Raw genomic sequence first — 26562 nt, 5'->3', positions numbered from 1 at the left:
AGCCATTTCTCAAAGATATCCATAAAAAAGTCTCATTTAAAGTTTGCCACAAGCCACCTGGGAGACACACCAAACATGTGGAAGAAGGTGCTCTGGTCAGATAAAACCAAAATTGAACTTTTTGGCCACAATGCAAAACGATACGTTTGGCGTAAAAGCAACACAGCTCATCACCGTGAACACACCATCCCCACTGTCAAACATGGTGGTGGCAGCATCATGGTTTGGGCCTGCTTTTCTTCAGCAGGGACAGGGAAGATGGTTAAAATTGACGGGAGGATGGATGCAGCCAAATACAGGAACATTCTGGAAGAAAACCTGTTGGTATCTGCACAAGACCTGAGACTGGGACGGAGATTTATCTTCCAACAGGACAATGATCCAAAACATAAAGCCAAATCTACAATGGAATGGTTAAAAAATAAACGTATCCAGGTGTTAGAATGGCCAAGTCAAAGTCCAGACCTGAATCCAATGGAGAATCTGTGGAAAGAGCTGAAGACTGCTGTTCACAAACACTCTCCATCCAACCTCACTGAGCTCGAGCTGTTTTGCAAGGAGGAATGGGCAAGACTGATGTGCAATCCTGATAGAAACATACCCCAAGCGACTTGCAGTTGTAATTGGAGCAAAAGGTGGCGCTACAAAGTATTAATGCAATAATATTGCACGCCCCACTTTTCAGTTTTTTATTTGTTAAAAAAGTTGAAATTATCCAATAAATGTTGTTCCACTTCACGATTGTGTCCCACTTGTTGTTGATTCTTAACAAAAAATTAAAATTTTATATCTTTATGTTTGAAGCCTGAAATGTGGCGAAAGGTTGCAAGGTTCAAGGGGGCCGAATACTTTTGCAAGGCACTGTATGCAGTCGTGGACTTGACATATTATGGCTAATTGTATTGTGATGCCGCATTGGATGCGTTAATTATGATAATGCTTCCAAAGGAAATCCCAAGCATATTAGTTTTAGTTCCTCCTACAGACATTGCGCCTCGGTTTCCCGTAGGGGGCCGGCCAGGCAGAGCGTCGCGGACACTTTCACTGCGATAAACTCAAAACACACGCTGCGTTCTAACACCCGGATTTAGGTGGAAACAGGACGAAAGTTTTAGTGCATCCAAGAAGGCAGGAGTGTCTCAAGAGTGATTTGGTCGAAGATTCAAGATAATTGTATAAAATAGCACAATGCATACACTTTGGAACGTTGTGAAAAAAATTAAATGAATGGGGAAAAAATAGCGTAACTTTACCTTGAAATATTTACGTAAAATGAATGAAAACTGCCCAGTTTTTTGCTTTTAACAAAGAATCTGGACATGTTTTACGTTCAGATCTATAGAAATAGTAAAAAGGTTTTTAAAAAGGTCTTTTTTTTTTGATTGCTGCCATGTCAACCAATCACGTAATATTTGGCCAATTGCCCGTTTTGGGGCAAAATAATAATTTAGACATTTCTGCATCCATAAAAACAAATTGGGCTCTTAACTGCTTTATTTATTACAGCCACACATTTTTCTGCCACTTAAAATGAATGGAAAATTTGGACGTGCATAGCCGTCAATGGCATGGCCTTACTTGGGTTCCACATGCATGTCAATGTTTTTTAATTTAAAGTGTATGGTCAAAAATCACAACCACACATGTGTTTCTGCCATTCAAAATGAATGGAAAATTTGGACGTTCATGGCCGTCTATGGCAAAGCCTTACTTGGGTGCCAGTTGAATGTCAATGCGCTGTAATGGTAAAAAATGACAACCACGTTTTTCTGCCATTTAAAATGAATGGAAAATTTGGACGTTCATAGCCGTCAATGGCATAGCCTTATTTGGGTGCCAGTTGAATGTCAATGTGCTGTAATGCTCAAAAATCCCAGCAACACATGTTTTTATGCCGTTCAAAATAAATGGAAAATTTTGACATTCGTAGCCGTCAATGGCATAGCCCAACTTGGGTGCCAGTTGAATGTCAATGCGCTGTAATGTAAAGTATTTGGTCAAAAATCACAACCACACGTTTTTCTGCCATTCAAAATGAATGGAAAATTTTGACATTCACAGACGTCAATGGCATAACCTTACTTGACTGCCAGTTTAAAGTCAATGCACTGTAATGGTAAGTGTATGGTCAAAAATCACAACCACATGTTTTTATGCCGTTCAAAATGAATGGAAAATTTTAAAATTCATAGCCTTCAATGGCGTAGCTTTACTTGGGTGCCAGTTGAATGTCAATGCGCTGTGACGTAAAGTATATGGTAAAAAATCACAACCACACGTTTTCCTGCCATTTAAAATGAAAGGAAAATTTGTACGTTCATAGCCGTCAATGGCATAGCCTGACTTGGGTGCCCGTTGAATGTCAGTGCGCTCTGATGGTAAGTGTATGATCAAAAATCACAACCACACATGTTTTTCTGCCATTTAAAATGTATGGAAAATTTGGACGTTCGTAGCCGTCAATGGCATAGGCTTATTCGGGTGCCAGTTGAATGTCAATGCCCTGTAATGGTAAAAAAAATCACAGCAACACGTTTTTTATCCATTCAAAATGAATGGAAAATTTGGACATTCATAGCCGTCAATGGCATAGCCTTACTTGGGCGCCAGTTGAATGTCAGTGCGCATTAATGGTAAGTGTATGGTCAAAAATCACAGCCACACACATTTTTCTGCCATTTAAAATGAATGGAAAATTTGGACGTTTATAGCCGTCAATGGCATAGCCTTATTTGCGTGCCAGTTGAATGTCAGTGCACTCTAATAGTAAGTGTATGGTCAAAATTCACAGCCACACGTTTTTCTGCCATTTAAAATGAATGGAAAATTTGGACGTGCATAGCCGTCAATGGCATGGACGTACATGGCCTGCAAAAATGCCATTTTCCACAAAAATGCCACATACCAAAAAAAAAACAAAACAAAGCCACATACCAAAATCCATTTTGCCAAATACAAAAAAATGCCAGATGGCAACAAAAAAAAAAATGCCACGTGGCAAAAAAACAAAGCCACATACCAAAATCCATTTTGCCAAATACCAAAAAAATGTCAGATGGTAAAAAAAATGCGGATGGTTTATCTTATGACATTCATAAACAGAGGAGGTGACATGTCTTCTAACGGTCGTCGGCTGGAACGCCTCTCCCGGAAAACAGGTCTAACTATCCATAAAGAAATGTACAAAAACCACATATCAACCTACAAGGCTTCAATTATCAAGGCCAAAACCCTCTACTATTCCAGACTAATCACCACCAGTCAAAGCAACACCAAAACTCTCTTCTCACTCCTCAACAACAACACCCAACCCAAAGATTCCCTTCCCCCTCACTGTTACAGTGCCTCCTTTTGCGGCTCTATTATGAAATTTTTCACTGAAAAAGTTAAGAACGTTCACGATGACCTTGGATCAACCCCCAATCCCAGCATATCTTCCGACTGACACCCGTCCGCACACCCATTCTCCTCCTTCCACCTCCCCACCCCATTTGAGATTGCCGAACTCATCCGGAAATCCAGTCCATCCACCTGCCATCTGGACCCCATGCCCACTCAACTAGTTAAACTCTGCTCACCCTCCCTGGTCCCGCTCATCTCTGCTATCATCCACTCATCCCTCACCTCTGGAATTGTACCCGCTTCTTTCAAAACTGCAGCCGTTACGCCAATCCTCAAGAAACCTGGTGCCGACCACTCCGACTTCAATAACTTCCGCCCCATATCCAACCTCCCTTTCATTTCCAAAATCCTCGAAAGAACAGTCGCCTCACAACTCCACTCTCACTTATCCCAGGATAACCTTTATGAACAGTTTCAATCTGGTTTCCGCCCACTACACAGCACTGAAACGGCACTCATTAAAATAACCAACGACCTCCTCATAGCAACTGATTCTGGCCTGCTCTCCATCCTCATCCTCCTAGACCTATCTGCAGCCTTTGATACAATTAGTCACACCACACTCCTCCACCGGCTTTCCACTATTGGCATCACCTGCACCCCGTTGAACTGGTTTTCTTCCTATCTATCTGAGCGCAGTCAATATATCCAACTAAAGTCATTTAAATCCAGACCCTCCCCTGTGACCTCCGGTGTGCCTCAGGGCTCTGTCCTGGGACCCCGACTCTTCATCATATACAGTGCCTTGCAAAAGTATTCGGCCCCCTTGAACCTTGCAACCTTTCGCCACATTTCAGGCTTCAAACATAAAGATATAAAATTTAAATTTTTTGTCAAGAATCAACAACAAGTGGGACACAATCGTGAAGTGGAACAACATTTATTGGATAATTTAAACTTTTTTAACAAATCAAAAACTGGAAAGTGGGGCGTGCAATATTATTCGGCCCCCTTGCGTTAATACTTTGTAGCGCCACCTTTTGCTCCAATTACAACTGCAAGTCGCTTGGGGTATGTTTCTATCAGGATTGCACATCAAGAGACTGACATTCTTGCCCATTCTTCCTTGCAAAACAGCTCGAGCTCAGTGAGGTTGGATGGAGAGTGTTTGTGAACAGCAGTCTTCAGCTCTTTCCACAGATTCTCAATTGGATTCAGGTCTGTACTTTGACTTGGCCATTCTAACACCTGGATACGTTTAATTTTGAACCATTCCATTGTAGATTTGGCTTTATGTTTTGAATCATTTTGCTGTTGGAAGATAAATCTCCGTCCCAGTCTCAGGTCTTGTGCAGATACCAACAGGTTTTCTTCCAGAATGTTCCTGTATTTGGCTGCATCCATCTTCCCGTCAATTTTAACCATCTTCCCTGTCCCTGCTGAAGAAAAGCAGGCCCAAACCATGATGCTGCCACCACCATGTTTGACAGTGGGGATGGTGTGTTCAGGGTGATGAGCTGTGTTGCTTTTACGCCAAACATATCGTTTTGCATTGTGGCCAAAAAGTTCAATTTTGGTTTCATCTGACCAGAGCACCTTCTTCCACATGTTTGGTGTGTCTCCCAGGTGGCTTGTGGCAAACTTTAAACGAGACTTTTTATGGATATTTTTGAGAAATGGCTTTCTTCTTGCCACTCTTCCATAAAGGCCAGATTCATGCAGTGTACGACTGATTGTTGTCCTATGGACAGACTCTCTCACCTCAGCTGTAGATTTCTGCAGTTCATCCAGAGTGATCATGAGCCTCTTGGCTGCATCTCTGATCAGTTTTCTCCTTGTTTGAGAAGAAAGTTTGGAAGGACGGCCGGGTCTTGGTAGAGTTGCAGTGGTCTGATGCTCCTTCCATTTCAATATGATGGGTTGCACAGTGCTCCTTGAGATGTTTAAAGCTTGGGAAATCTTTTTGTATCCAAATCCGGCTTTAAACTTTTCCACAACAGTATCTCGGACCTGCCTGGTGTGTTCCTTGGTTTTCATAATGCTCTCTGCACTTTAAACAGAACCCTGAGACTATCACAGAGCAGGTGCATTTATACGGAGACTTGATTACACACAGGTGGATTCTATTTATCATCATCGGTCATTTAGGACAACATTGGATCATTCAGAGATCCTCACTGAACTTCTGGAGTGAGTTTGCTGCACTGAAAGTAAAGGGGCCGAATAATCAGTTCAGTTTTTTATTTGTTAAAAAAGTTGAAATTATCCAATAAATGTTGTTCCACTTCACGATTGTGTCCCACTTGTTGTTGATTCTTGACAAAAAAATTAAATTTCATATCTTTATGTTTGAAGCCTGAAATGTGGCGAAAGGTTGCAAGATTCAAGGGGGCCGAATACTTTTGCAAGGAACTGTACCTACTTCCCCTTGGCAATATTTTTCGTAAATTCAACATCCAGTTTCACTGCTATGCCGATGACACCCAACTTTACCTCACTTCTGAACCCTCCTCCTCTCACCCGCCCTCATCTTTGACTGACTGTATCACTGAAATAAAAATCTGGTTTACCCACAATAATGTGCCCTTAGATCCTCCTCCTCCATACAACTGTCTGTCCCCCCCCCCCCCCCCCCCCCCCCCCCCGCTCGCCTTACCACCATGGGAACTTTAGAATTCACTCCCACCCGATCTCAGGAACACAGATTCCCTCCCCCTTTTTCAAACAAAACTCAAAACTCACCTGTTTAGACTAGCCTATGCACAATAATCATTTAGTTCTGGTCTTCTTAACTGCCCCTATATCTCTTTTAGTATTTTAAATTTCCTCATACGTTATATACTTTCATTTTGTCTCTTCTAATATTTTTAAATGTTTGTACGGTGACCTTGAGTGCCAGAAAGGCGCCTTTAAATAAAATGTATTATTATTATGTAAATGCCCTGAAAGCAACAGGAAGTGACCTGGACTTTCGCCAAAATCAATACGAAATGACCCAGAAATGCCCCCAAATTAACAGGAAGTTAGCCGGAAATGCCACAAAATTATCAAAGTGACCCGAAGTCAATAGGAAGTGACTCATTCATTCCCCAAAATCAACAGGAAATGACCAGCAGAGCAACGCATCCCCACACCCTTACTCCAGAAATTTTCTAGTTTCAAGGTCAAATTTAGTCAAGTTTTTTTTGGGCAGAAAAAGAAGAGACATTTAAATTTAATGTATTTTGACACGTTATCAGGGCCGGCCCAGCCTATACGCAGACTATGCAGCTGCTTAGGGCCCCTGACCACTTGGGGGCCCCCAATCTGGCAATTTTTTTTTTTTTTTTTTTAAACTACAGTTTGCTTTATTTGACTTTTGTGAGTTTTGATACTTGATTGCAAGCTTTAAAAAAAAAAAAAGTTCTTCCTTAACTTCTTTCTTTCCTCTTTTAGAAAAAGGTTTGGCGCTATCATACTCGGTTTTAAGTATACAGTGCAACAAAATCTGATTAATATACAAAATATGGACGTATGGGTTGGATTGCATGTATGGGTTTCACAGTATATTGTGACGAAATGGTGGGCCAAAAATACGGGCCCCTTTGCATTATTTTGCTTAGGGCCCCCAAATGGCCTGGGCCGGCCCTGCACGTTATTTAACATTTTTGAGAAAGTAAGCACAACTTTTGTGCGTAAAATTCCCTTTGGACTTACCTTTGCTGAGGTTCTCAACGGCAGGCGGTTCTTCCTCTTTAGCCATCAGTTCCATCTCCGACTCGCACGCTCGGTTTTCTTCATCGCTTCCCGGACTTACGGCGGGCGTTTGGTCCCGACGATCAGTTGGACTTGGCGTCGAGGGGTAGAGATCTTCGTCGGGCGGCGAGAGAGACGACTCGCCTTCTTCCTCGTCCAGAGGCGGCGACGTCGTCTCACCGTTGACGAGCTCCTCGTCGGAAGAAAATGCCGGTTGGAATTCATCCGAGGGTCGACTCTTCGTTTCTAATGATGTCGGGTTGTCAAAAACGTCAATGGGGCAGTCAGGACTCGGGTCGGGTTCCTTGCGGATGGATCGCAGCTGGACCGCGTGAAGCGCGGCGGGGGTGACGGTCAGAGAAGGTCCATTCGGTGTCCGGTTGTCAAGGACGCAGTTAAAGACACTTAACTCCGGGATGACGAGTGATTCGGGTTCCGACTTGGAGGCGAGTGATGACTTCCTCTCCGGTACTTTGGGTTTCCGCTTGGCGCCGCGAGGCGACAGCGGGCCGGGGAAGAAGGCGGCGGGGAATGCGGAAGTCGGGGTCTCGGATTGGCTGGAGTAGCCGCTAGAGGGACTGGCCAAACCGGCCAGCTTCAAGTCGCCTTCGGCGGGCGTCAGCGAAGGCGTGGTGGCCCCGGACCCCGACCGAGAGGCCTGCGACTCGGAGCCGTCCTGCGACCTGACGCACTCCACCACTGTGGTTCCGGTGGCCGTGCTGGAGTTAGACAAAGACCGGTACGGATCGCCGGACCTCAAGTCGTTTAGGAGCCACAAGTCGGCGTAATCGGCCTGGACGGCGCCCTCGCCCTTGAAGGAACGTGCGTCCGCGGCTGGCCCAAAAGATCCCTCCGGCCCCCAGGCTGGGGGCGGCTCTTTGGCGACGTGACCCGACGAGCCGGAAAAAAGCAAGCGCAGGTTTTTCTCCTTAGACGGGGGAACCCCGGCATCCTCGGGGCCACCGTCCTCGCAGTGTATGGTCCTTAGCGAAGAGCTGCGCCTGGGCGGGTGCGGTTTGGCTTTAGGTTTCCTCAAAGACAGGCAGCGGCGCCCAAGCGTCACGTGGTCCGAGTAGATGTACGTGAAGCTCCTGCTGCCTTTCAGCCCGCAGTCAAAGTGCATGGAGGTGTAGTAACCTTCCGTGTCCTCGGAGTAGTGCGAGACCGTGTCGGCTTTCTCCGAGGGCGGCTTGTCGGAGAAGGTGCTATCGCAGGTGGCCATGCTGGCGAAACTGGGGCAGCCCAGACTGCTCTCTGCCTCCCTGCCGGGCTCAGGGCTGAAGTCCTGAGGTCGGTTCGGGCGCGAGTAGCTCCACTCGCTCTCCCCGGGAGCCCCTGCTTCTTCTAAAATGTCCATAGCCGCTGAAGAAAAGGAGCCCGCCCTCTGGGTCCTCAACCCATTGGCGTAGGGATCCGTCGCGAAGTGGTCATTGGTGGTGGCGTTCAAGGAAAGCTCCGAGTCGCAGCGGGCAAGCGGCGAGGTCCCCGGGGCGAGGGTTTCCGAGGTCTGCGAGGGGCAAGCGGAGCTGCTGCCGCTCCAGTTCCCGCTAGAGGACTGGTGCTCGTCCTTGTGGTCCGCGGGGCCCCCCAGAACTCCTGCAGCCGACACCGAGTGTACGGGGCTGCCGAAGGTGTCGGAGCTGGACGACATGTCGCAGCTGCCCATGTCGGCCAAGCGCGGGAGCTGCGCCCGGGCCCTCTCCGCCCATCCCCGCTCGGGCGTCGCCGACCGCCGTCCGGCGTCCCCGCTTTCGTCCTCGTCTTTCGACGCAGACTCCTCTAGCTCCGCTTCGTCCTCGTCCATCCCGGCCCGGCTCCCGTTTCGGGGTAGGCTACGCGTCCGCAGTTGGGCGGCGAAGTCGTCGTCGGGCGCGTCCAGTAGGTCGGCGATGTCGCCCGCCGAACGGGAGAGGCAAAGCGCCGCCCCCTGGTGGCCGCGCTGGGCGCGGATCCTCCTGCGGGAAGGCGCCCCCGGGATCAGGAAGTCCTCGGTCTGGCAGCCAGAGTCTCTGGTGACGAGGTGACTCGCCAGGTCCTCGTTGGATGGGCTGTCGTCCAAGCTGGCGTGGACGATGACGCTGCGTTCGCCGGGGGAGCCGTCGGAGTCTGACGATAACAACAATAACAAAAACATAATCACACGCTGAAACAATATCAATTAACTAGGGTTGTTCTGATCATGTTTTTTTGCTCCCGATCCGATCGTTTTAGTTTGAGTATCTGCCAATCCTGATATATCCCGATCCGATTGCTTTTTTTTTGCTCCGGATTCAATTCTAATCATTCCCGATAATTTTTCCCGATCATATACATTTTTGCAATGCATTAAGAAAAAAATGAATAAAACTCGGACGAATATATACATTCAACACACAGTACATAAGTACTGTATTTGTTTATTATGACAATAAATCCTCAAGATGGCATTTACATTATTAACATTCTTTCTGTGAGAGGGATCCACAGATAGAAAGACTTGTGACTTTGTATATTGTGACTAAATCTAATGTATTTGTTGAGCTTTCAGTAAATGATACTGTAGTCATGCCCAAATGCATGATGGGAAGTGGAACCATGACTGTGCGTAGTGCTATCAATTGATATATCTTCTCTGCGTTGGCAAATAATATATGCTGATAAGATAAAGATCAATTGCTACCTTGCTTCCCCACATTGCTTCCCATGATATTTCTAATCGTAGGGAGAGGGATTGTAAGGCTTTAGCCAATTAAAAAAAGGCTTCAAACTCTGCAAATTCACTCTACTCATTTTACGCTGCGTTTTATCTCTCTATAAAGGTAAAACGGCGCCATCACAGATTGAGCGCGACATTGCGTGAGTGGATCATGCAGCGCATGCATTAATCGCGTTAAATATTTTAACATGATACATTTTTTAAAAAAAATTACCGCCGTTATTGGGATAAATTTGATAACCCTACCTTAAGCCTAAACTAAAAACTGGATAAGTGTAACATGTCTGTGACGTTAAATACAATTAGAAAACGATTTAATTAAAAAATATATAAATATTAAAAAAAGGCATGGCCGATATTTTTTTGCCGATTCCGATACTTTGAAAATGACGTGATCGGACCCGATCGATCGGGACATCACTACAATCAACATCTTACATGTCAATCATCTGAAAAATGATCCTGAAAAAGTGCTGTTCTTGCAGTACACATTTTGGCCAACAGATGGTGGCCAATTTAAGCGGAATTGCTACATTGATTGGATTCTATATGCCGTACTAGTATCATCATTTGGCCTCAAGATGTCCCTATTAGCCAATTGGCTCTGCCTGTCAACCATACGTGAGTAATGCATGCATGACAATTGAAAATAGAAACACAATTCCTTCCAATATCAATATTAATTCATTATTTAACTCTTCTTTTCGTGCGATGGATGTCAATGACAAGCCAATGAGTTAATGACAATATGCTAACTTAACAAAGCTGTCAAAAGCCTACCTAAGGCGAGGTCGCGCAGTTGCCTGGGAACGCCGGCCACCGTCCGGCGTCTTCTCAACCTTCTACGGCGCTGGAGCAGGGACTGCGAGTGGACCAGCGAGCAGCGTACACTGGCGTCTCTGTCGAAGCCCACGCCTGCCAAAACAAGGAGGAGACGGATGTGTGTGTCAGAGGGGGATTTGTCCGTGGGGGACACGCTCCCACGCTGCTTACTTTTAAAAAGAAGAGAGAGAGAGAGAGACGCATCTTGCCGTACTAAATAGCGAGAAATTAAGAAAAAAAAAACATTTGCAATGTGTGGCCACATGTGCGATGAGAAGGAGGGGGCTTACCCAGACTGAAAACATACACTGCTACAGTGGGGCAAATAAGTATTTAGTCAACCACCAATTGTGCAAGTTCTCCTATTTGAAAAGATTATAGAGAGGCCTGTAATTGTCAACATGGGTAAACCTCAACCATGAGAGACAGAATGTGGAAAAAAAAAACAGAAAATCACATTGTTTGATTTTTAAAGAATTCATTTCCAAATTAGAGTGAAAAATAAGTATTTGGTCACCTTCAAACAAGCAAGATTTCTGGCTGTCAAAGAGATCTAACTGCTTCTAACGAGGCTCCACTCGTTACCTGTATTAATGGCACCTGTTTTAACTCATTACCGGTATTAAAGACAACTGTCCACAATCTCAGTCAGTCACACTCCACACTCCACTATGGCCAAGACCAAAGAGCTGGCGAAGGACACCAGAGACAAAATTGTGGACCTGCACCAGGCTGGGAAGACTGAATCTGCAACAGGTAAAACGCTTGGTGTAAAGAAATCAACTGTGGGAGCAATTATTAGAAAATGGAAGACATACAAGACCACTGATAATCTCCCTCGATCTGGGGCTCCAAGCAAAATCTCACCCCGTGGCGTCAAAATGATAACAAGAACGGTGAGAAAAAAATTCCAGAACCACACGGGGGGACCTAGTGAATGACCTACAGAGAGCTGCGACCACAGTAACAAAGGCTACTATCAGTAACACAATAGCCGCCAGGGACTCAAATCCTGCACTGCCAGACGTGTCCTTCTGCTGAAGAAAGTACACGTCCAGACCCGTCTGCGGTTCGCCAGAGAGCATTCGGATGATCCAGAAGAGGACTGGGAGAATGTGTTATGGTCAGATGAAACCAAAATAGAACTTTTTGGTAGAAACACAGGTTCTCATGTTTGGAGGAGAAAGAATACTGAATTGCATCCGAAGAACACCATACCCACTGTGAAGCATGGGGGTGGAAACATCATGCTTTGGGGCTGTTTTTCTGCAAAGGGACCAGGAAGACTGCTCTGTGTAAAGGAAATAATGAATGGGGCCATGTATCGACAGATTTTGAGTGAAAATCTCCTTCCATCAGCAAGGGCATTGAAGATGAAACGTGGCTGGGTCTTTCAGCATGACAATGATCCCAAACACACAGCCAGGGCAACAAAGGAGAGGGTTCGTAAGAAGCATTTCAAGGTCCTGGAATGGCCTAGCCAGTCTCCAGATCTCAACTCCATAGAAAATCTGTGGAGGGAGTTGAAAGTCCGTGTTGCCCAAAGACAGCCCCAAAACATCACTGCTCTAGAGGAGATCTGCATGGAGGAATGGGCCAAAGTACCAGCAACAGTGTGTGAAAAGCTTGTGATGAGTTACAGAAAACGTTTGGCCTCTGTTATTGCCAACAAAGGGTACATACCAAAGTATTGAGATTAACTTTCGGTATTGAACAAATACTTATTTTCCACCATGATTTGCAAATAAATTCTTTAAAAATCAAACATTGTGTTTTTTTTTTCACATTCTGTCTCTCATGGTTGAGGTTTACTCATGTTGACAATTACAGGCCTCTGTAATATTTTCAAGTGGGAGAACTTGCACAATTAGTGGTTGACCAAATACTTATTTGCCCCACTGTATATATTTATCATTTTCATTTGAAATGATTTATTTACATAGTATAGTATATATACTGTAAGTATACAGTAGAAAGTAAAGTGCATTGTAATGACTGAGGAGCAGACTCTCGTCTGACATGGCTATTGGACAGCTGCACTCTGGTTTGGCCCACATAAGGCTGTAAGTTGTTTCAGCTAATTTATGTTTGTGTATGTATTTGTTATTAAGTTTCCAGCTAGAGTTTGTGTAGTTACGTGTGAGCGATTTGCTATGAGAATTGTAAATACTTTAGCATATATAACATTTAAGCTAGCAGAGTTTTGTTAGGCAAATAAAAGCTAATTTAATCTACTAAATTTACATATTGATCAGACTAGATGGAAGTTGGAACGCTAATTGTTTTGGATCAGGTGTTTTATTGTTAATGTGTTGATTATGTGTGTTACAGCTTTGCAAATTGTCAAAAGTGAAGTCAAAAGCTTCAAAAAGCACAATTGCCTTGTTTGATGTCTGTAAATCTGAACAACTTCACATTTATTGAGGACAGAACACGTCATTAATAAAATCAAATTTAAAAAATGAGACAAACAACACACCAAAAAAATAGTGGGCGAGACTCAAAAAAGTCAAAATCGCGAAGTTGACTACTTTTGTGTTTGATAGAACAATATGTCAATTTGCTGCATTAGCAGTTTCATGTCACATTATGCCCCTGGACTATTTTTAAATTGTCCGTTTTACCCTGGAGACCCCCGTTTACAGACACTGCGCAAACGCTTCTTTTTCAACCCAGCCATAAAAAGAAAGTACATAATTCGAATAATAAATATACTTATCATTTTTTTATCTTAGAGTTAGAGATGTCCCGATCTACCCGATTGTCCCGATTTTCAAAGTATCGGAATCGGCAAAAAAATATCGGCCATGCCTTTTTAAATTTTTTTTTTTTTTTTTAATGTAATCGTTTTCTAATTGTATTTAACGTTACAGACATAATATGTTACACTCATCCAGAGTCTTTAGTTTAGGCTTAAGGTAGGGTTATCAAATTTATCCCGATAACGGCGGTAATTAATTTTTTAAAAAATGTATCACGTTAAAATATTTAACGCAATGAATGCATGCACTGCACGACCCACTCACGCATTGTCGCGCTCAATCTGTAATGGTGCCGTTTTACCTATATAGAGAGATAAAAGGTAGCGTAAAATGAGTAGAGTGAATTTTGGCAGCCTTTGGAGCTTTTTTTTAATTGGCTAAAACCTTACAATCCCTCTCCCTACGATTACAAATATCATGGGAAGCAATGTGGGGAAGCAAGGTAGCAATTGCTCTTTTTCTTAACCCCTAATGTTGTTTCCCAACGCAGAGAAGATATATCAATTGGTAGCACTACGCACAGTCATGGTTCCACTTCCCATCATGCATTTGGGCATGGCTACAGTATCATTTACTGAAAGCTCAACAAATACACTCGATGGCAATATTTAGTCACAATTTACAAAGTCACAAGTCTTTCTATCCGTGGATCCCTCTCACAGAAAGAATGTTAATAATGTAAATGCCATCTTGAGGATTTATTGTCATTATAAACAAATACAGTACTTATGTACTGTATGTTGAATGTATATATTCGTCCGAGTTTTATTCATGTTTTTCTTAATGCATTGCCAAAATGTATATGATCGGGAAAAATTATCGGGAATGATTGGAATTGAATCGGGAGCAAAAAAAGCAATCGGATCGGGAAATATCAGGATTGGCAGATACTCAAACTAAAACGATCGGGATCGGATCGGGAGCAAAAAAACATGATCGGAACAACCCTACTTAGAATCATTAATTGATCTCTAATATTTAGTATTAAAAAGAAAAACAACTTTAAAAAGTCTTTTTTTAAACAAATTATGTCACAATGAAAAAAATAGTGTCTGTGAATCGGTCACGGATATCTACCTCATAAATATCGCCTAATTTTTTTATTTTTTTTTTTGTGACTGTCACATTTTCCCTGATATTTTAGATGAGTAATAATCGATCCAAACAAAGAAAAATTGAAAAAAAAAAAGTTTAAAAGGGTAAATATTTGCAAAAGATCACTACTTGTTGTCTGTGAATTGTCCAACGCGACCCTTGTTATATTATCGTGTTTCACCAATAAAATCCAAACAAAGTCCGGCTGTGGCCATTAACAGCTGTATCTTTACACTCGGTGATACATGCTACACGGAGTTTTTGGATCGAAACAAGGTAAGTATGCAATAATATCTCGTTAAAATCATGGTTTAATCATGCTTGCACCTCGAGTTACCGGAAATGTAACGCAAGCCACAAAAGAGACGTACATTGCAGTCGAACGTCAGCACGAGAATTATGGACACAGCAGGCTAACTGACTAGCGTGCTATCCATTATCTTTTTGACCCGTGTTGCCGTTTGGATTGCTTTTTATGGAATGATATCGATGTATAAGATACATTAGATGCATAAATCATAGAGGTCCTTCTTAGCCAATCGGATGCCAGGAATGCTAGGCAATAGCCAATGGCAGAGCTGCGAGGACCAGCCATACTGTATTTTTGCCTTTCGTAACCTGAAATTTCTTTCGTAACGAGGCGATATTTTCCCGATGAGGGGCGTCTTAACTAGTGCTGCAACGATTAATCGATTAACTCGAGTATTCGATGAGAAAAAAATATTCGAATTAAATTTTGCTGCTTCGAGTATACGGTTAATTAAAGTGGTGTTGTAATGGTTTGTTTTGAAAGTGTTTGCATTTAGTGTTATTGATGTGGGTGGGTACACGGCCTTCTAGTCTACCTCATTTCACATGGCTGAATCTATCTGCTCCCTGTTAAGACCAACATAAGCTAAGTTTTTGTTTGAGCTAATGTTTTTTTTAATGCATTCGAAATTTAGTTCATAGGTATATTTAGCCATTTTTTTGTTTGAATATGTGTCTGAACCATTTGTTAACAGCATTGTAAAAAAAAGCATTTTATAGCATTTTAACTAGCAGACTTTTGCTATGTAAGTAAGCCAACTCTTCTTTTGTTGTACAATCATTTTATGATTTCTTTTTATACCATTTGAATGGTATAAATTGGAATGGAATTTTTTATGTTACTTATCTGATTACTCAATTATTCGAACTAACTAGTTCATCCATTAATCGACTACTAAAATAATCGATAGCTGCAGCTCTAGTCTTAACCTGAAAATTCCTTTTGTAACGAGGCGATATTTTCCCGATGAGGGGTGTCTTAACTAGTGCTGCAACGATTAATCGATTAACTTGAGTATTTGATGAGAAAAAAAAAATTCGGATTAAATTTTGCTGCTTCGAGTATTCGGTTGATTAAAGTGGTGTTGTAATGGTTTGTTTTGAAAGTGTTTGCTTTGAAAGTGTTTGCATTTAGTTTTATTGATGTGGGTGGGTACACGGCCTTCTAGTCTACCTCATTTCACATGGCTGAATCCTTCTGCTCCCTGTTAAGACCAACATAAGCTAAGTTTTTGTTTGAGCTAATTTTTTTAATGCATTCGTAATTTAGTTTATAGGTATTTTTAGCCGTTTTTGTGGGAATATGTGTCTGAACCATTTGTTAACAGCATTGTAAATTTCTTTTTAGCATTTTATAGCATTTAAGCTAGCAGATTTTTGCTATGTAAGTAAGCCAACTCTTCTTTTGTTGTACATAGAGCCTCATTTATTTTTTATACCATTTGAGGCTCAGCTGAGGTATTTTAATTTTTTATGTTCCTTATCCAATTACTCGATTATTCGAACTAAATTGTTCATCGATTAATCGACAAGTAAAATAATCGATAGCTGCAGCCCTAGTCTTAACCTGAAAATTCCTTTTGTAGAGACGTTTGTAAGTAGAGGTATACAGAGTATATACTTCAAAAAGTGTTAAGTTCTTTCCAATATATCCTAAATTCCAAAACAGACATATTCATTAAAAAAAAAAAAAAAAATCATTTGCTTTTACAGCACCCCCTACTTGATCATGATGGACATCATGTGATCCGGCACCATGGTGACCTGTCGCAGTTTACTTACGATGTGAATTCTTTGCGGGCTGGAGCAAGTCCCCCCGTGGAGCAAGTGGGAGTCAATAACCCGGCGCGGGCCTTTTCAGCCATTTGCACGGAACTAATTGGCATTCGTGTCACGCCGCGTCGTCGTTTTGTGGCGCCACAAAGCGACGCCCCGAGCGCTTGAAAGCCGGCACAAAAGCTGTCACTGACCGCCACTTCATCTGCGTCTACTGCACTTCATCCTGACAGTGTTTTTGGTGTGTGCCCCAGACTTTTACAGACAGTGCATTGTATTGTCGAGCAGTCGATTATTATACTTAACGGCGGAATTTGCAGCGCAAGTCATCACGGGATTGTTTGCGAAAAGTGGCAAAACTTTCTTAAAATGCCAAAGAAAAGGTCAAAGGAATCTCGTATTAGCCACCAGACTGACTTCCTGTTCAGTTTCCGGCATGAGTCATTGAAAGTTTTTCGTGATTACGGTTATGATCGACTTATCCACCAAATTTCACGTTGATAAGCAACACTGGAGACAGAGCGATTTTTGTCAAATTTTTCACTTGGTGGTACCGAAAGAAATCACAGCTTCAAACTAAAATAGTATGTACTGTTCAGTTTCGGATGTTGGTTCTACAGACTTATTAATGTGTCCTATTATGATGGCCATGTCCACCAAAGTTCATGTTGATTGGTTAAGGAGGTGGCTATGTATGACAGGTGGCTAAAAATGGTACTGCAACCAAGATCAAAATACTGAAGCGCACAACATCCCCTTCGGGCTGCCAGATAAGGACTTGTACTTGTAGTACAAGTACACGTACTCGTAGTTCAAGTACACGCACACGTGCTTGTAGGACAAGTATACGCAAGTACATGTGCTTGTAGTACAAGTGCATGTGCTTATAGTGCATGTACATGCAAGTAGTTGCACGTGCTTGTGGCACAAGTACAGGTGCTTGTAGCATAAGTGCACGTGCTTATAGTGCATGTACATGCAAGTAGTTACACGTGCTTGTGGTACATGTACACGGAAGTAGTTACATGTGCTCGTAGTGCTGGTACACGCAACTACACGTAGTTGTCGTACAAGTACACGCAACTACACGTCCTTGTCATCCAAGTATATGCAAGTACACGCGTACAAGTTTAGTACATGTACACTCAAGTAGTTACACGAGCTTGTTGTACAAGTACACGCAATTACACGTTGTTGTAGTACAAGGACAAGCAACTACCAGTAGTTGTTGTACAAGGACACACAACTACACGTCCTTGTCATCCAAGTACACGCAGGTACACATGCTTGTAGTACAAGTACAGACAATCACACGTAGTTGTCGTCCATGTACACGCAATCACATGTGCGTGTCGTCCAAGTACACACAAGTACACGTACTTGTAGGACAAGTACATGCAAGTACACGCGCTTGTGGTACAAGTGCATGCTAGTACACGTGCTTGTGGTACAAGTGCAAGCTAGTAAACGTGCTTGTATTACAAGTGCACGCAACTATACACGTCCTTGTCGTCCAAGTCGACACAGGTACACATGCTTGTAGTACAAGTACACGCAAGTACACATGCTTGTCACATGTCCTTGTAGTACAAGTATACGCATGTACACATGCTTGTAGTACATGTACACGCAACCACATGTGCTTGTCGTCCAAGTACACGCAATCACATGTGCTTGTCGTCAAAGTACACGCAAGTACACGTGCGTGTAGGTCAAGTACATGCAAGTACACATGCGTGTAGTACAAGTGCACGCTAGTACACATGCTTGTGGTACAAGTGCACGCTAGTAAACGTGCTTGTATTACAAGTGCATGCAACTACACGTCCTTGTCATCCAAGTACACACAGGTACACATGCTTGTAGTACAACTACATGCAAGTACACATGCTTGTAGTACATGTACACGCAAGTACACATTCTTGTAGTACATGTACACGCAATCACATGTGCCTGTCGTCCAAGTACACGCAATCACATGTGCTTGTAGTACAAGTGCACGCTAGTACACGTGCTTGTGGTACAAGTGTACGCTAGTAAACGTGCTTGTATTACAAGTGCATGCAACTACAGGTCCTTGTCATCCAAGTACACGCAGATACACATACTTGTAGTACAAGTACACACAATCACACGTAGTTGTCGTCCAAGTACACGCAATCACCTGTGCTTGTTGTCCAAGTACACGCAATCACATGTTCTTGTCGTCCAAGTACACACAAGTACACGTGCTTGTAGGTCAAGTAAACGCAAGTACAAGTGCTTGTAGTACAAGTACACGCAAGTACCCGTGCTTGTATTACAAGTGCACGCAACTACACGTCCTTGTCGTCCAAGTACACACAGGTACACATACTTGTAGTACAAGTACATGCAAGTACACATGCTTGTAGTACATGTACACGCAAGTACACATGCTTGTAGTACATGTACACGCAATCACATGTGCTTGTCGTCCAAGTACATGCAATCACATGCGCTTGTAGTACAAGTGCACGCAATCATATGCGCTTGTAGTACAAGTGCATGCTAGTAAACGTGCGTGTGGTATAAGTGCACGTTAGTAAACGTGCTTGTATTACAAGCGCATGCAACTACACGTCCTTGTTGTCCAAGTAGACACAGGTACACGTGCTTGTAGTACAAGTATACGCAAGTTCACGTGCTTGCAGTACATGTACACGCAAGTACACATTCTTGTAGTACATGTACACGCAATCGCATGTGCTTGTCGTCCAAGTACACGCAATCGCATGTGCTTGTCGTCCAAGTACACACAAGTACACGTGCTTGTAGGTCAAGTAAACGCAAGTACAAGTGCTTGTAGTACAAGTACACGCAAGTACACCTGCATGTAGTACAAGTACACGCAAGTACACCTGCATGTAGTACAAGTGCACGCTAGTACACATGCTTGTGGTACAAATGCACGCTAGTAAACATGCTTGTAATACAAGTACATGCAAGTATATACACATGCTTGTAGTACATGTACACGCAGGTACATACACATGCTTGTAGTACATGTACACGCAATCACATGTGCTTGTCGTCCAAGTATACGCAATCACATGTGCTTGTCGTCCAAGTACACGCAATCACATGTGCTTGTCGTCCAAATACACGCAGGTACACGTGCTTATAGTACAAGTACACACAATTACACGTGTAGTACTTGTAGTACAAGTGCACGCTAGAAAACGTGCTTGTATTACAAGTGCACGCAAGTACACGCAAGTACAGGTGCTTGTAGCACAAGACACCTTACTACCCATGCTTGTAGTACACATAAGTACACGTGCTTGTAGTACAAGTACACATGCTTGCAGTACAAGTACACGCAAGTACACGTGCTTGTATTACAAGTACACACAAGTACATGTGCTTGTATTACACGTACACGTGCTGGTATTAGAAGTACACACAAGTACATGTGCTTGTAGCACAAGTGCACGCAAGTACATGTGCTTGTAGTACTAGTGCACACAAGTACACGCAAGTACATGTGCTTGTAGTACTAGTGCACACAAGTACACGCAAGTACATGTGCTTGTAGCGCAAGACACCTTACGACCCGTGCTTGTAGTACACATATGTACATGTATTCGTAGTTCAAGTACTCGCACACGTGCTTTTAGTACATGCTCTCGTAGTACAAGTACACGTACGTGTGCTTGTAGTACACATAAGTCCATGTAATCATTGTTCAAATACCCGCACCTGTGCTTGCAGTACACATAAGTACACGTACCCGTGCTTGTACTACAAGTGCTCGTGCTTGTAGTAAAAGTAGCCGTGCTTGTACTACAAGTACACGTGCTTGCCAGTACACGTGCACATGCAACTACATGTCCTTGTAGTGGAAGTACACATGGAGTACATGTACACACAAGCAGTTACAAGTGCTTGTAGTACAAGTACACGCAACTACACGTGCTTTTAGTCCCAAGTACACGCAAGTACATGTGCTTGTTATCCAAGTACACGCAAGTACACACGCTTGTAGTAGAAATTCACTCAAATACATGTACTTTGTGGTTCCTGACCTTTTTTGCCAGTTTTAAACCAAAATGACCAGCTTCCGTTTTAGTTTCAGGCATGGGTCCTTGACACCTCTTCACATTTCCTGTCATGGTGGAAATGCCCTGCCATTTTCATGTTGGTGACTGAAACCGGTGTCCGGGTCAAGTTTTTAAGTGAGCCATCAAACTGTCTTTTCAGAGAGACTTTTTTTGTGAGTCTACACATGATAGACACACCTAACAAAGTTCGTGCCGCGAGTTTAAAGGGATGAATTTAAAGAGGATTTACCGGTCACGTTAATGGGGATGACACATGAGGCGACCACCCGCGAGTCGCATTTCATTCTCTCCTCGGGCGTCGGTAGAGGCAGCGCTCGGGACCAGTTGGTCTGCTTGTCCAAGGTGCTGGGCGTGTTGGGGACGGGGAACAGTTTGGAGCGCTGACCAGGCGACAGCGACGAGTCAAGGTCACAGGACGCCGTCTGCAAAGACACGTACACGTCAAATGCATTGTCTCTATTGCTTGCCACAGTCAAAGCTCCAAAGAGTAAAACCAAATATTTTGGAAACAATACAAAATCTTCATTGAAAAATCCACATTGAACAGCTTGAACGTTAAAATGGACAATTTCTGTCTTTGGAAATCCAAACATTTAGTGACAAATGTTGCACTTCCGAGCTTCAACTGTGTCTACTCAGCACATTTCATGCATTTTTCTGACAAAAGCTGGAAAATTGACATTGAAGTTTGTCCAACAGGAAGTTGGAAGTGTGTTTTGGCCACATGCTAACACCATGTGACAAACGCTCATTTGTCCAGCTGCGGAATGTCTTAGTCACGCTTGGGCCATCTGTGATTCGACCCCCCCAACCCTCCCCAGTCGAGACAGTGGAAAGAGCCAGAAGGCTGCTTGTTTCTCTTGTCAAAAGTCTTGCACTTTTTCAATTCCCACACAGGAACACTGCATCCCAACCCCCACACTTAAATCCGAATAAAAAAATCTAAAAATCTAAAAAAGTCCAGTTAAAAACAACTGCAATTAATCATATTAGTTGTAAATGAAATGAATTAAGAACAATGTGAACTTTAGAACAAATATTTGAAAATATTTGATTAAAAAAAGAATATAGATTTTTTTTTTTTTTAATTTATAAGCTTTTTTTTCACTAAAATATAATCAAGACAATTGAAAAACAAAAATATTATACAAAAATATTAGAAATGAACCAAAAAGAATTGTAAAAACTAATATAAAAACGTAATAAACAAAAAATACAAAATGTTAGTAATGTTATTAGATTTTTTTTTTTTAATGATAATATTAGGGATAAATTATGGATGACCTCTCCATGAATCATAACCTTATCATGAATGAATAAATTACAAATATTAGATGAAATTTTTAAAACAAAAATCTAACGGTTTACACAAAAGGATAAAATGGATAAAATTTTTTTAAAAAAGTTTAGAAAAAAAAAAAAAATTAATTGTAGAATAAATAAATTGAAAAACATACATTAATATTAATGATTAATAATATTTAAGAGAATATGATTTTAAAAAACAAGTCATTTTTACAAAATTAAAATGATACAAAATATGTTACAGAAAACAAACTCAAAAAAATATTAAAAAGTAACCAAGAAATATTTTCTTTTTGTATTTTCTTTAATTGTAGAATAAATAAATTGAAAAACGTATAATATATTATTATTTCTTAATAATATCTAAGAGAATATGATTTAAAAAAACAAGTCATCTTCACAAAATTAAAATGATAAAAAATATATTACAGAATTTTTTTTACAAAAAATATTAAAAAATAACATAAAACCTATTTTAAAAAAGTTATGTTACACATGAAAAAAATAAATAAAATGAATAAAAATTATAAACACACTATAGAAAAATACCACAAAAATGAGTTTAGAAATTAGATAAAATATGAGTACATTAGGAATAAATTATAACATTAAACTAAAATACAAAAATATAAGACTATAAGATAAAAATGTTGGGATATAATATAGATAAAACAAAACAACAACAAAAAAATATTACAGAAAAAGAAAATAACTACAAGTATTATAAAAAAAAAAAAATAGGAAAAAGTTACATAAAATATGTTTTAAAAAAAATTATTTTACACTTGAAAAAAATAAGTGAAATATCTTAAACATACGATAGAAAAATACCACAAAAATGAATAAAATAAAATACAAAAATAAAAGACTATCCACATTTTGAAAAAAAAGAAGATTGAAATGTTTGAATATAATATTTAACAAGAAAAAAAAGCAACTTCACTTCAATGTGACACAAAAAAATACAAAGTTATTAGAAAAAAAAACAAATAAGAAACCTCAGATTAAAAAAAATCCAAAACATTCCATTAAAAACAGCTAGAAGTCACTCTAAAATATTTTTTTTCCTCTCTCTCCATCTTTCCCAGCTCTTACCTGTAGATTCCCGCACAGCGTGCAAGCGGGCGTCGCGACAGAGCGCTTCCCACGCACTCGCCACCCCCCACGTTAAATGCCAGCTCGGCAGCTTTTGTAGCCTTCCCCTTCCCGGCGGCCTTTGCGGCGACACCCAGACACGCTTTAAACAACAAAAGATCTCCTTGGAGACTTCTCCCGACTGGAAAATAAGTGCGAGCGGCCTGAAGACGCGCACAGAAGAAGAAAACTCAACAGGAAGTGGTTGTGATGTGAAAACAGCTGCACTTGCCAGAGCGGAACTTATTGGTTAGTCGCATTTCCAACAACATGCACGCAAACATTACACACCAAAAAACATGGATGCTTGACTATTATTGTTTAATTTATATATGACAAAATGACATCTTTTGTCAGAAGTTATTGTTTTTTTTTCTCTTTTATTTTTATTTTTTGGTTTTGTTGCTGTAGTTTTCGCTACTACTTGTTAAAGGTTTTGCCAGGTTTTTCATTTGGCCATCACTGCTCTCTTGGGGGAGACAGTCAACCTCTGCTGCCACCTGCTGTCAAAACTGTTGTCGTCCAACAGGCCTCCTAGCATGCAATGCAGCGCTAAAGAAGCAAAATTCATGTTCTGTGCTAATTATATCTTCAGTTACTGTTCCAGTTGTTTCATTAATTGCCAGTTATGGAATTTGGTAACACTTTATTTGACAGTGGCGCCATAGGACTGTCATTAGACAATCATAATTATGATATGACACTGTCATTAGCATTAATGAATACTTATGACAGATTTCATTTTGTGTTTTCTGGCAAATTATCTCACTTTTCAATGGATGTAAAACATCTGAGCTGGACATAGAGTTAGTGACGTAATTTGCCAGATGACACTTAATGATATCTGTTATTAGCATTCAGTAATGCTCATGATAGTGTCATGTCATATATTTGACGGTCTTATGACAGTTTCATGAAGTCGCTGTCAGAAAAAGTGTTACCTATTAACCCAAATAAATCAACAAATAAGATGCACTGGACTATAAGCCGCAGGATTCAAAATGAAGGAAAAAAATAGTGGCTTATAGTCCGAAAATTACAGTAATATAATAAATATTTTTTTGTAAAATTAAAAAAAAAAGACCTTAAGATTAAAAATGGGGAAAATAAATAACAGAATATTTTTAAAAAATAAATAAAAATAAATACATGTAAAAATAAATACACGTAAAATGAAATAACTTTGAAAATTTGAAATAAATTTTAAAAAATAAATAATAGTAATACTGAAAAATGTTTAAAATGTTCCTTTTTTTAATTAAAAAATTTACAAAAAAGTGATCATTTAAACATGAAAATAAAAGTACTTTTTTTTTAGTTTCCCTCTTTCTTTTTAAACTAAAAAGTTTTAAAATGTAAAAATAAATAAATAAATAAGGTAACAATAAGATAACAAAAGATAACAAAGTCTAGAATTAAAAATAAATATCATTATCACATCAATCATAATCACATTTTGTAATTGCAATGATTGTCAATGATACCGATGATGATGACAATAAAATTCCATTAAAAAAAAAAAAAAAATATATATATATATACATATTATTATAATAAATGTTTATAATTTCCCTTTTTAAAATTAAAATTGTAAAATAAAAAAAAAGACGTGATCATTTAAACATGAATAAATTTTTTTTTAAAAAAGACACCAAGTTATTTTTTTAACAAATAAGAGAATAGATTTCCTCTTTTTTTTTGTTTTAAATTACAAAAAAAGTTTAAAAATGTAAAAACAAATAAATACAGGTCAAAATAAATGAAAAATGGTAAAAAAAAACAAAAAAACAAAAACAAAAACAAAAAAAAGTGATATTTAAACATGAATTAAAAAAATGCACAAGAAAGAAACCAAGTTATTTTTTTAATTAAGAGAATATTTAGTTTCCCTCTTTTTCTTTTTAGTAAATAAAGTTTTAAAATGTAAAAATAAATACAGGTTAAAATAATCAAAGCCTCAAATTAAATTAAATTTTTTAAAATTTAATAGTAAATAATAATAAAAATGTTGACAATTTCCTTTTTTAAATGAAAAAAAAAGGTCATTTACAAATGAATAAATAAATTTAGTTCGTTTTTTTAAATAAATAAAGGAATACTTACTTTCCCTCTTTAAAATAAAGTTTTGAAATGTAAAAATATAAAAAAATGCACAAAAGATAAAGTTTCGAATTGAAAACAAACAAATCAAATGAATATTAATAATAATACATGTTTACAATTTCATTTATTTAAATGAAAAATTGTAAAAAAAAAAAAAAAAAAAAGGTTATTATTAAAGTTATTTTTCTTTTAATAGGTAAGACAATATTTAGTTTCTCCCTTTTTTTTAGATTTACATTTAGAAATAAAAATAGATACAAGTAAAAATAAAGCGTCAAATTTTTGAAAAGTACATAGTAATAAAAAATGTTTATAATTTTCTTTTTAAACGAATTTTTTTTTAAAAAAGTTATAATTCAAACATTAAACACACAATTTAAACAAAGTTATATATATATAATTTCAAAACAAAAGTTGAAAATTTTGAAATTGAACAAATAACAGAATATTGCAAATAAGTTTCTGTTAATTTGTCATTCAAATTGAGCATTTTTAAAAACTATCTAATGAAATTTTGATATTTGTCACCCATAGAGTTCTGTTTGCTTTCATGCAGGTTACCAATTATCCTTTTCCCCCCTCAATTCTAAGCAACAACAGCAAACAAAAAGAAATCCAAAACTTTAGAAGGGGTTCGTATTTGGCATGTGAATAAGGAAGAGGAGGAGGAAGGCTTACAGAAGGTGAGGAGGGGTTTGGGTGGGGTGGTACCTTTCTGTTCCAGGGGGAGAAGTGGCAACATTCGGTGGGGGAGGGCGGACGGGAGCTTTGGAACTGAAGTCAACAAAAAAAGGGACAAACCAAAAACAAGACAGTGAACACAATCAACACGGATGACGACGACACACAAAAAAAGTGACGACACACGTGGTGATTTCAAGTCAGTGTTTTTTTTTAAAGGCTGGGAAAATGAACCCTGTCAATTAATTTAACAGCGCATTAACTCATTCCCAATGAAATAAGACTAATTACCATTCCATTCATATGGAAGCACATTTACGATAAAAATGTGCTAAATATTGATTTTGAATTCATCATTGGATTGTGTTTCAGACACTGCAGACAATATAAATCTGCCAAATACGATTTTGGAATTCATTATCATATCGTCTGGATAACAATGAAATTAATCGCAGTTAATCTCAAACGATTAATCGCGTTTAAAATGGGTAATCATTTTCCAGACCTACTCAAAATACATATTTCTTTAGGTTTACTAAATAAAAGTCTACAGAGTACTGCTTTTGAATTAATTATCACATTGCGTGTTTGACAATTAGAGTAATCGTAGTTAATCTCACACAATTAATCGCGATTAAAATGTGTTGTCATTTCCCAGTCCTAGCCACAATACGTCTATTGGCTTATATAACAATACTCTACCGAGTACGGCTTTTGAATT

At 39.9% G+C, this 26562-nt stretch overlaps 1 protein-coding gene across 5 annotated transcripts in view; it reads right to left on the bottom strand.

Moving 5' to 3' along the window:
* The window catches only part of nhsa (Nance-Horan syndrome a (congenital cataracts and dental anomalies)), a 146922-nt gene that overhangs the window by 7411 nt on the left and 112949 nt on the right, over window positions 1–26562 (bottom strand). For 4 of the 5 annotated variants that reach the window (XM_057840126.1, XM_057840128.1, XM_057840129.1 and 1 more), the window contains exons 4-7: window positions 25872–25934; window positions 20848–21040; window positions 10553–10687; window positions 7039–9183 (exon numbers count right to left, since the gene is read on the bottom strand). In XM_057840126.1, the coding sequence (XP_057696109.1) occupies window positions 7039–9183; window positions 10553–10687; window positions 20848–21040; window positions 25872–25934 (2536 nt within the window). The remainder of the gene's footprint in view (window positions 1–7038; window positions 9184–10552; window positions 10688–20847; window positions 21041–25871; window positions 25935–26562) is intronic. The other variant, XM_057840127.1, reaches the window with a different exon arrangement.

Source organism: Corythoichthys intestinalis, chromosome 7 (genome assembly GCF_030265065.1).
Source record: "Corythoichthys intestinalis isolate RoL2023-P3 chromosome 7, ASM3026506v1, whole genome shotgun sequence".
In the NCBI taxonomy this organism is placed as follows: Eukaryota; Metazoa; Chordata; class Actinopteri; order Syngnathiformes; family Syngnathidae; genus Corythoichthys; species Corythoichthys intestinalis.
This window is presented reverse-complemented; position numbering and strand designations above follow the sequence as displayed.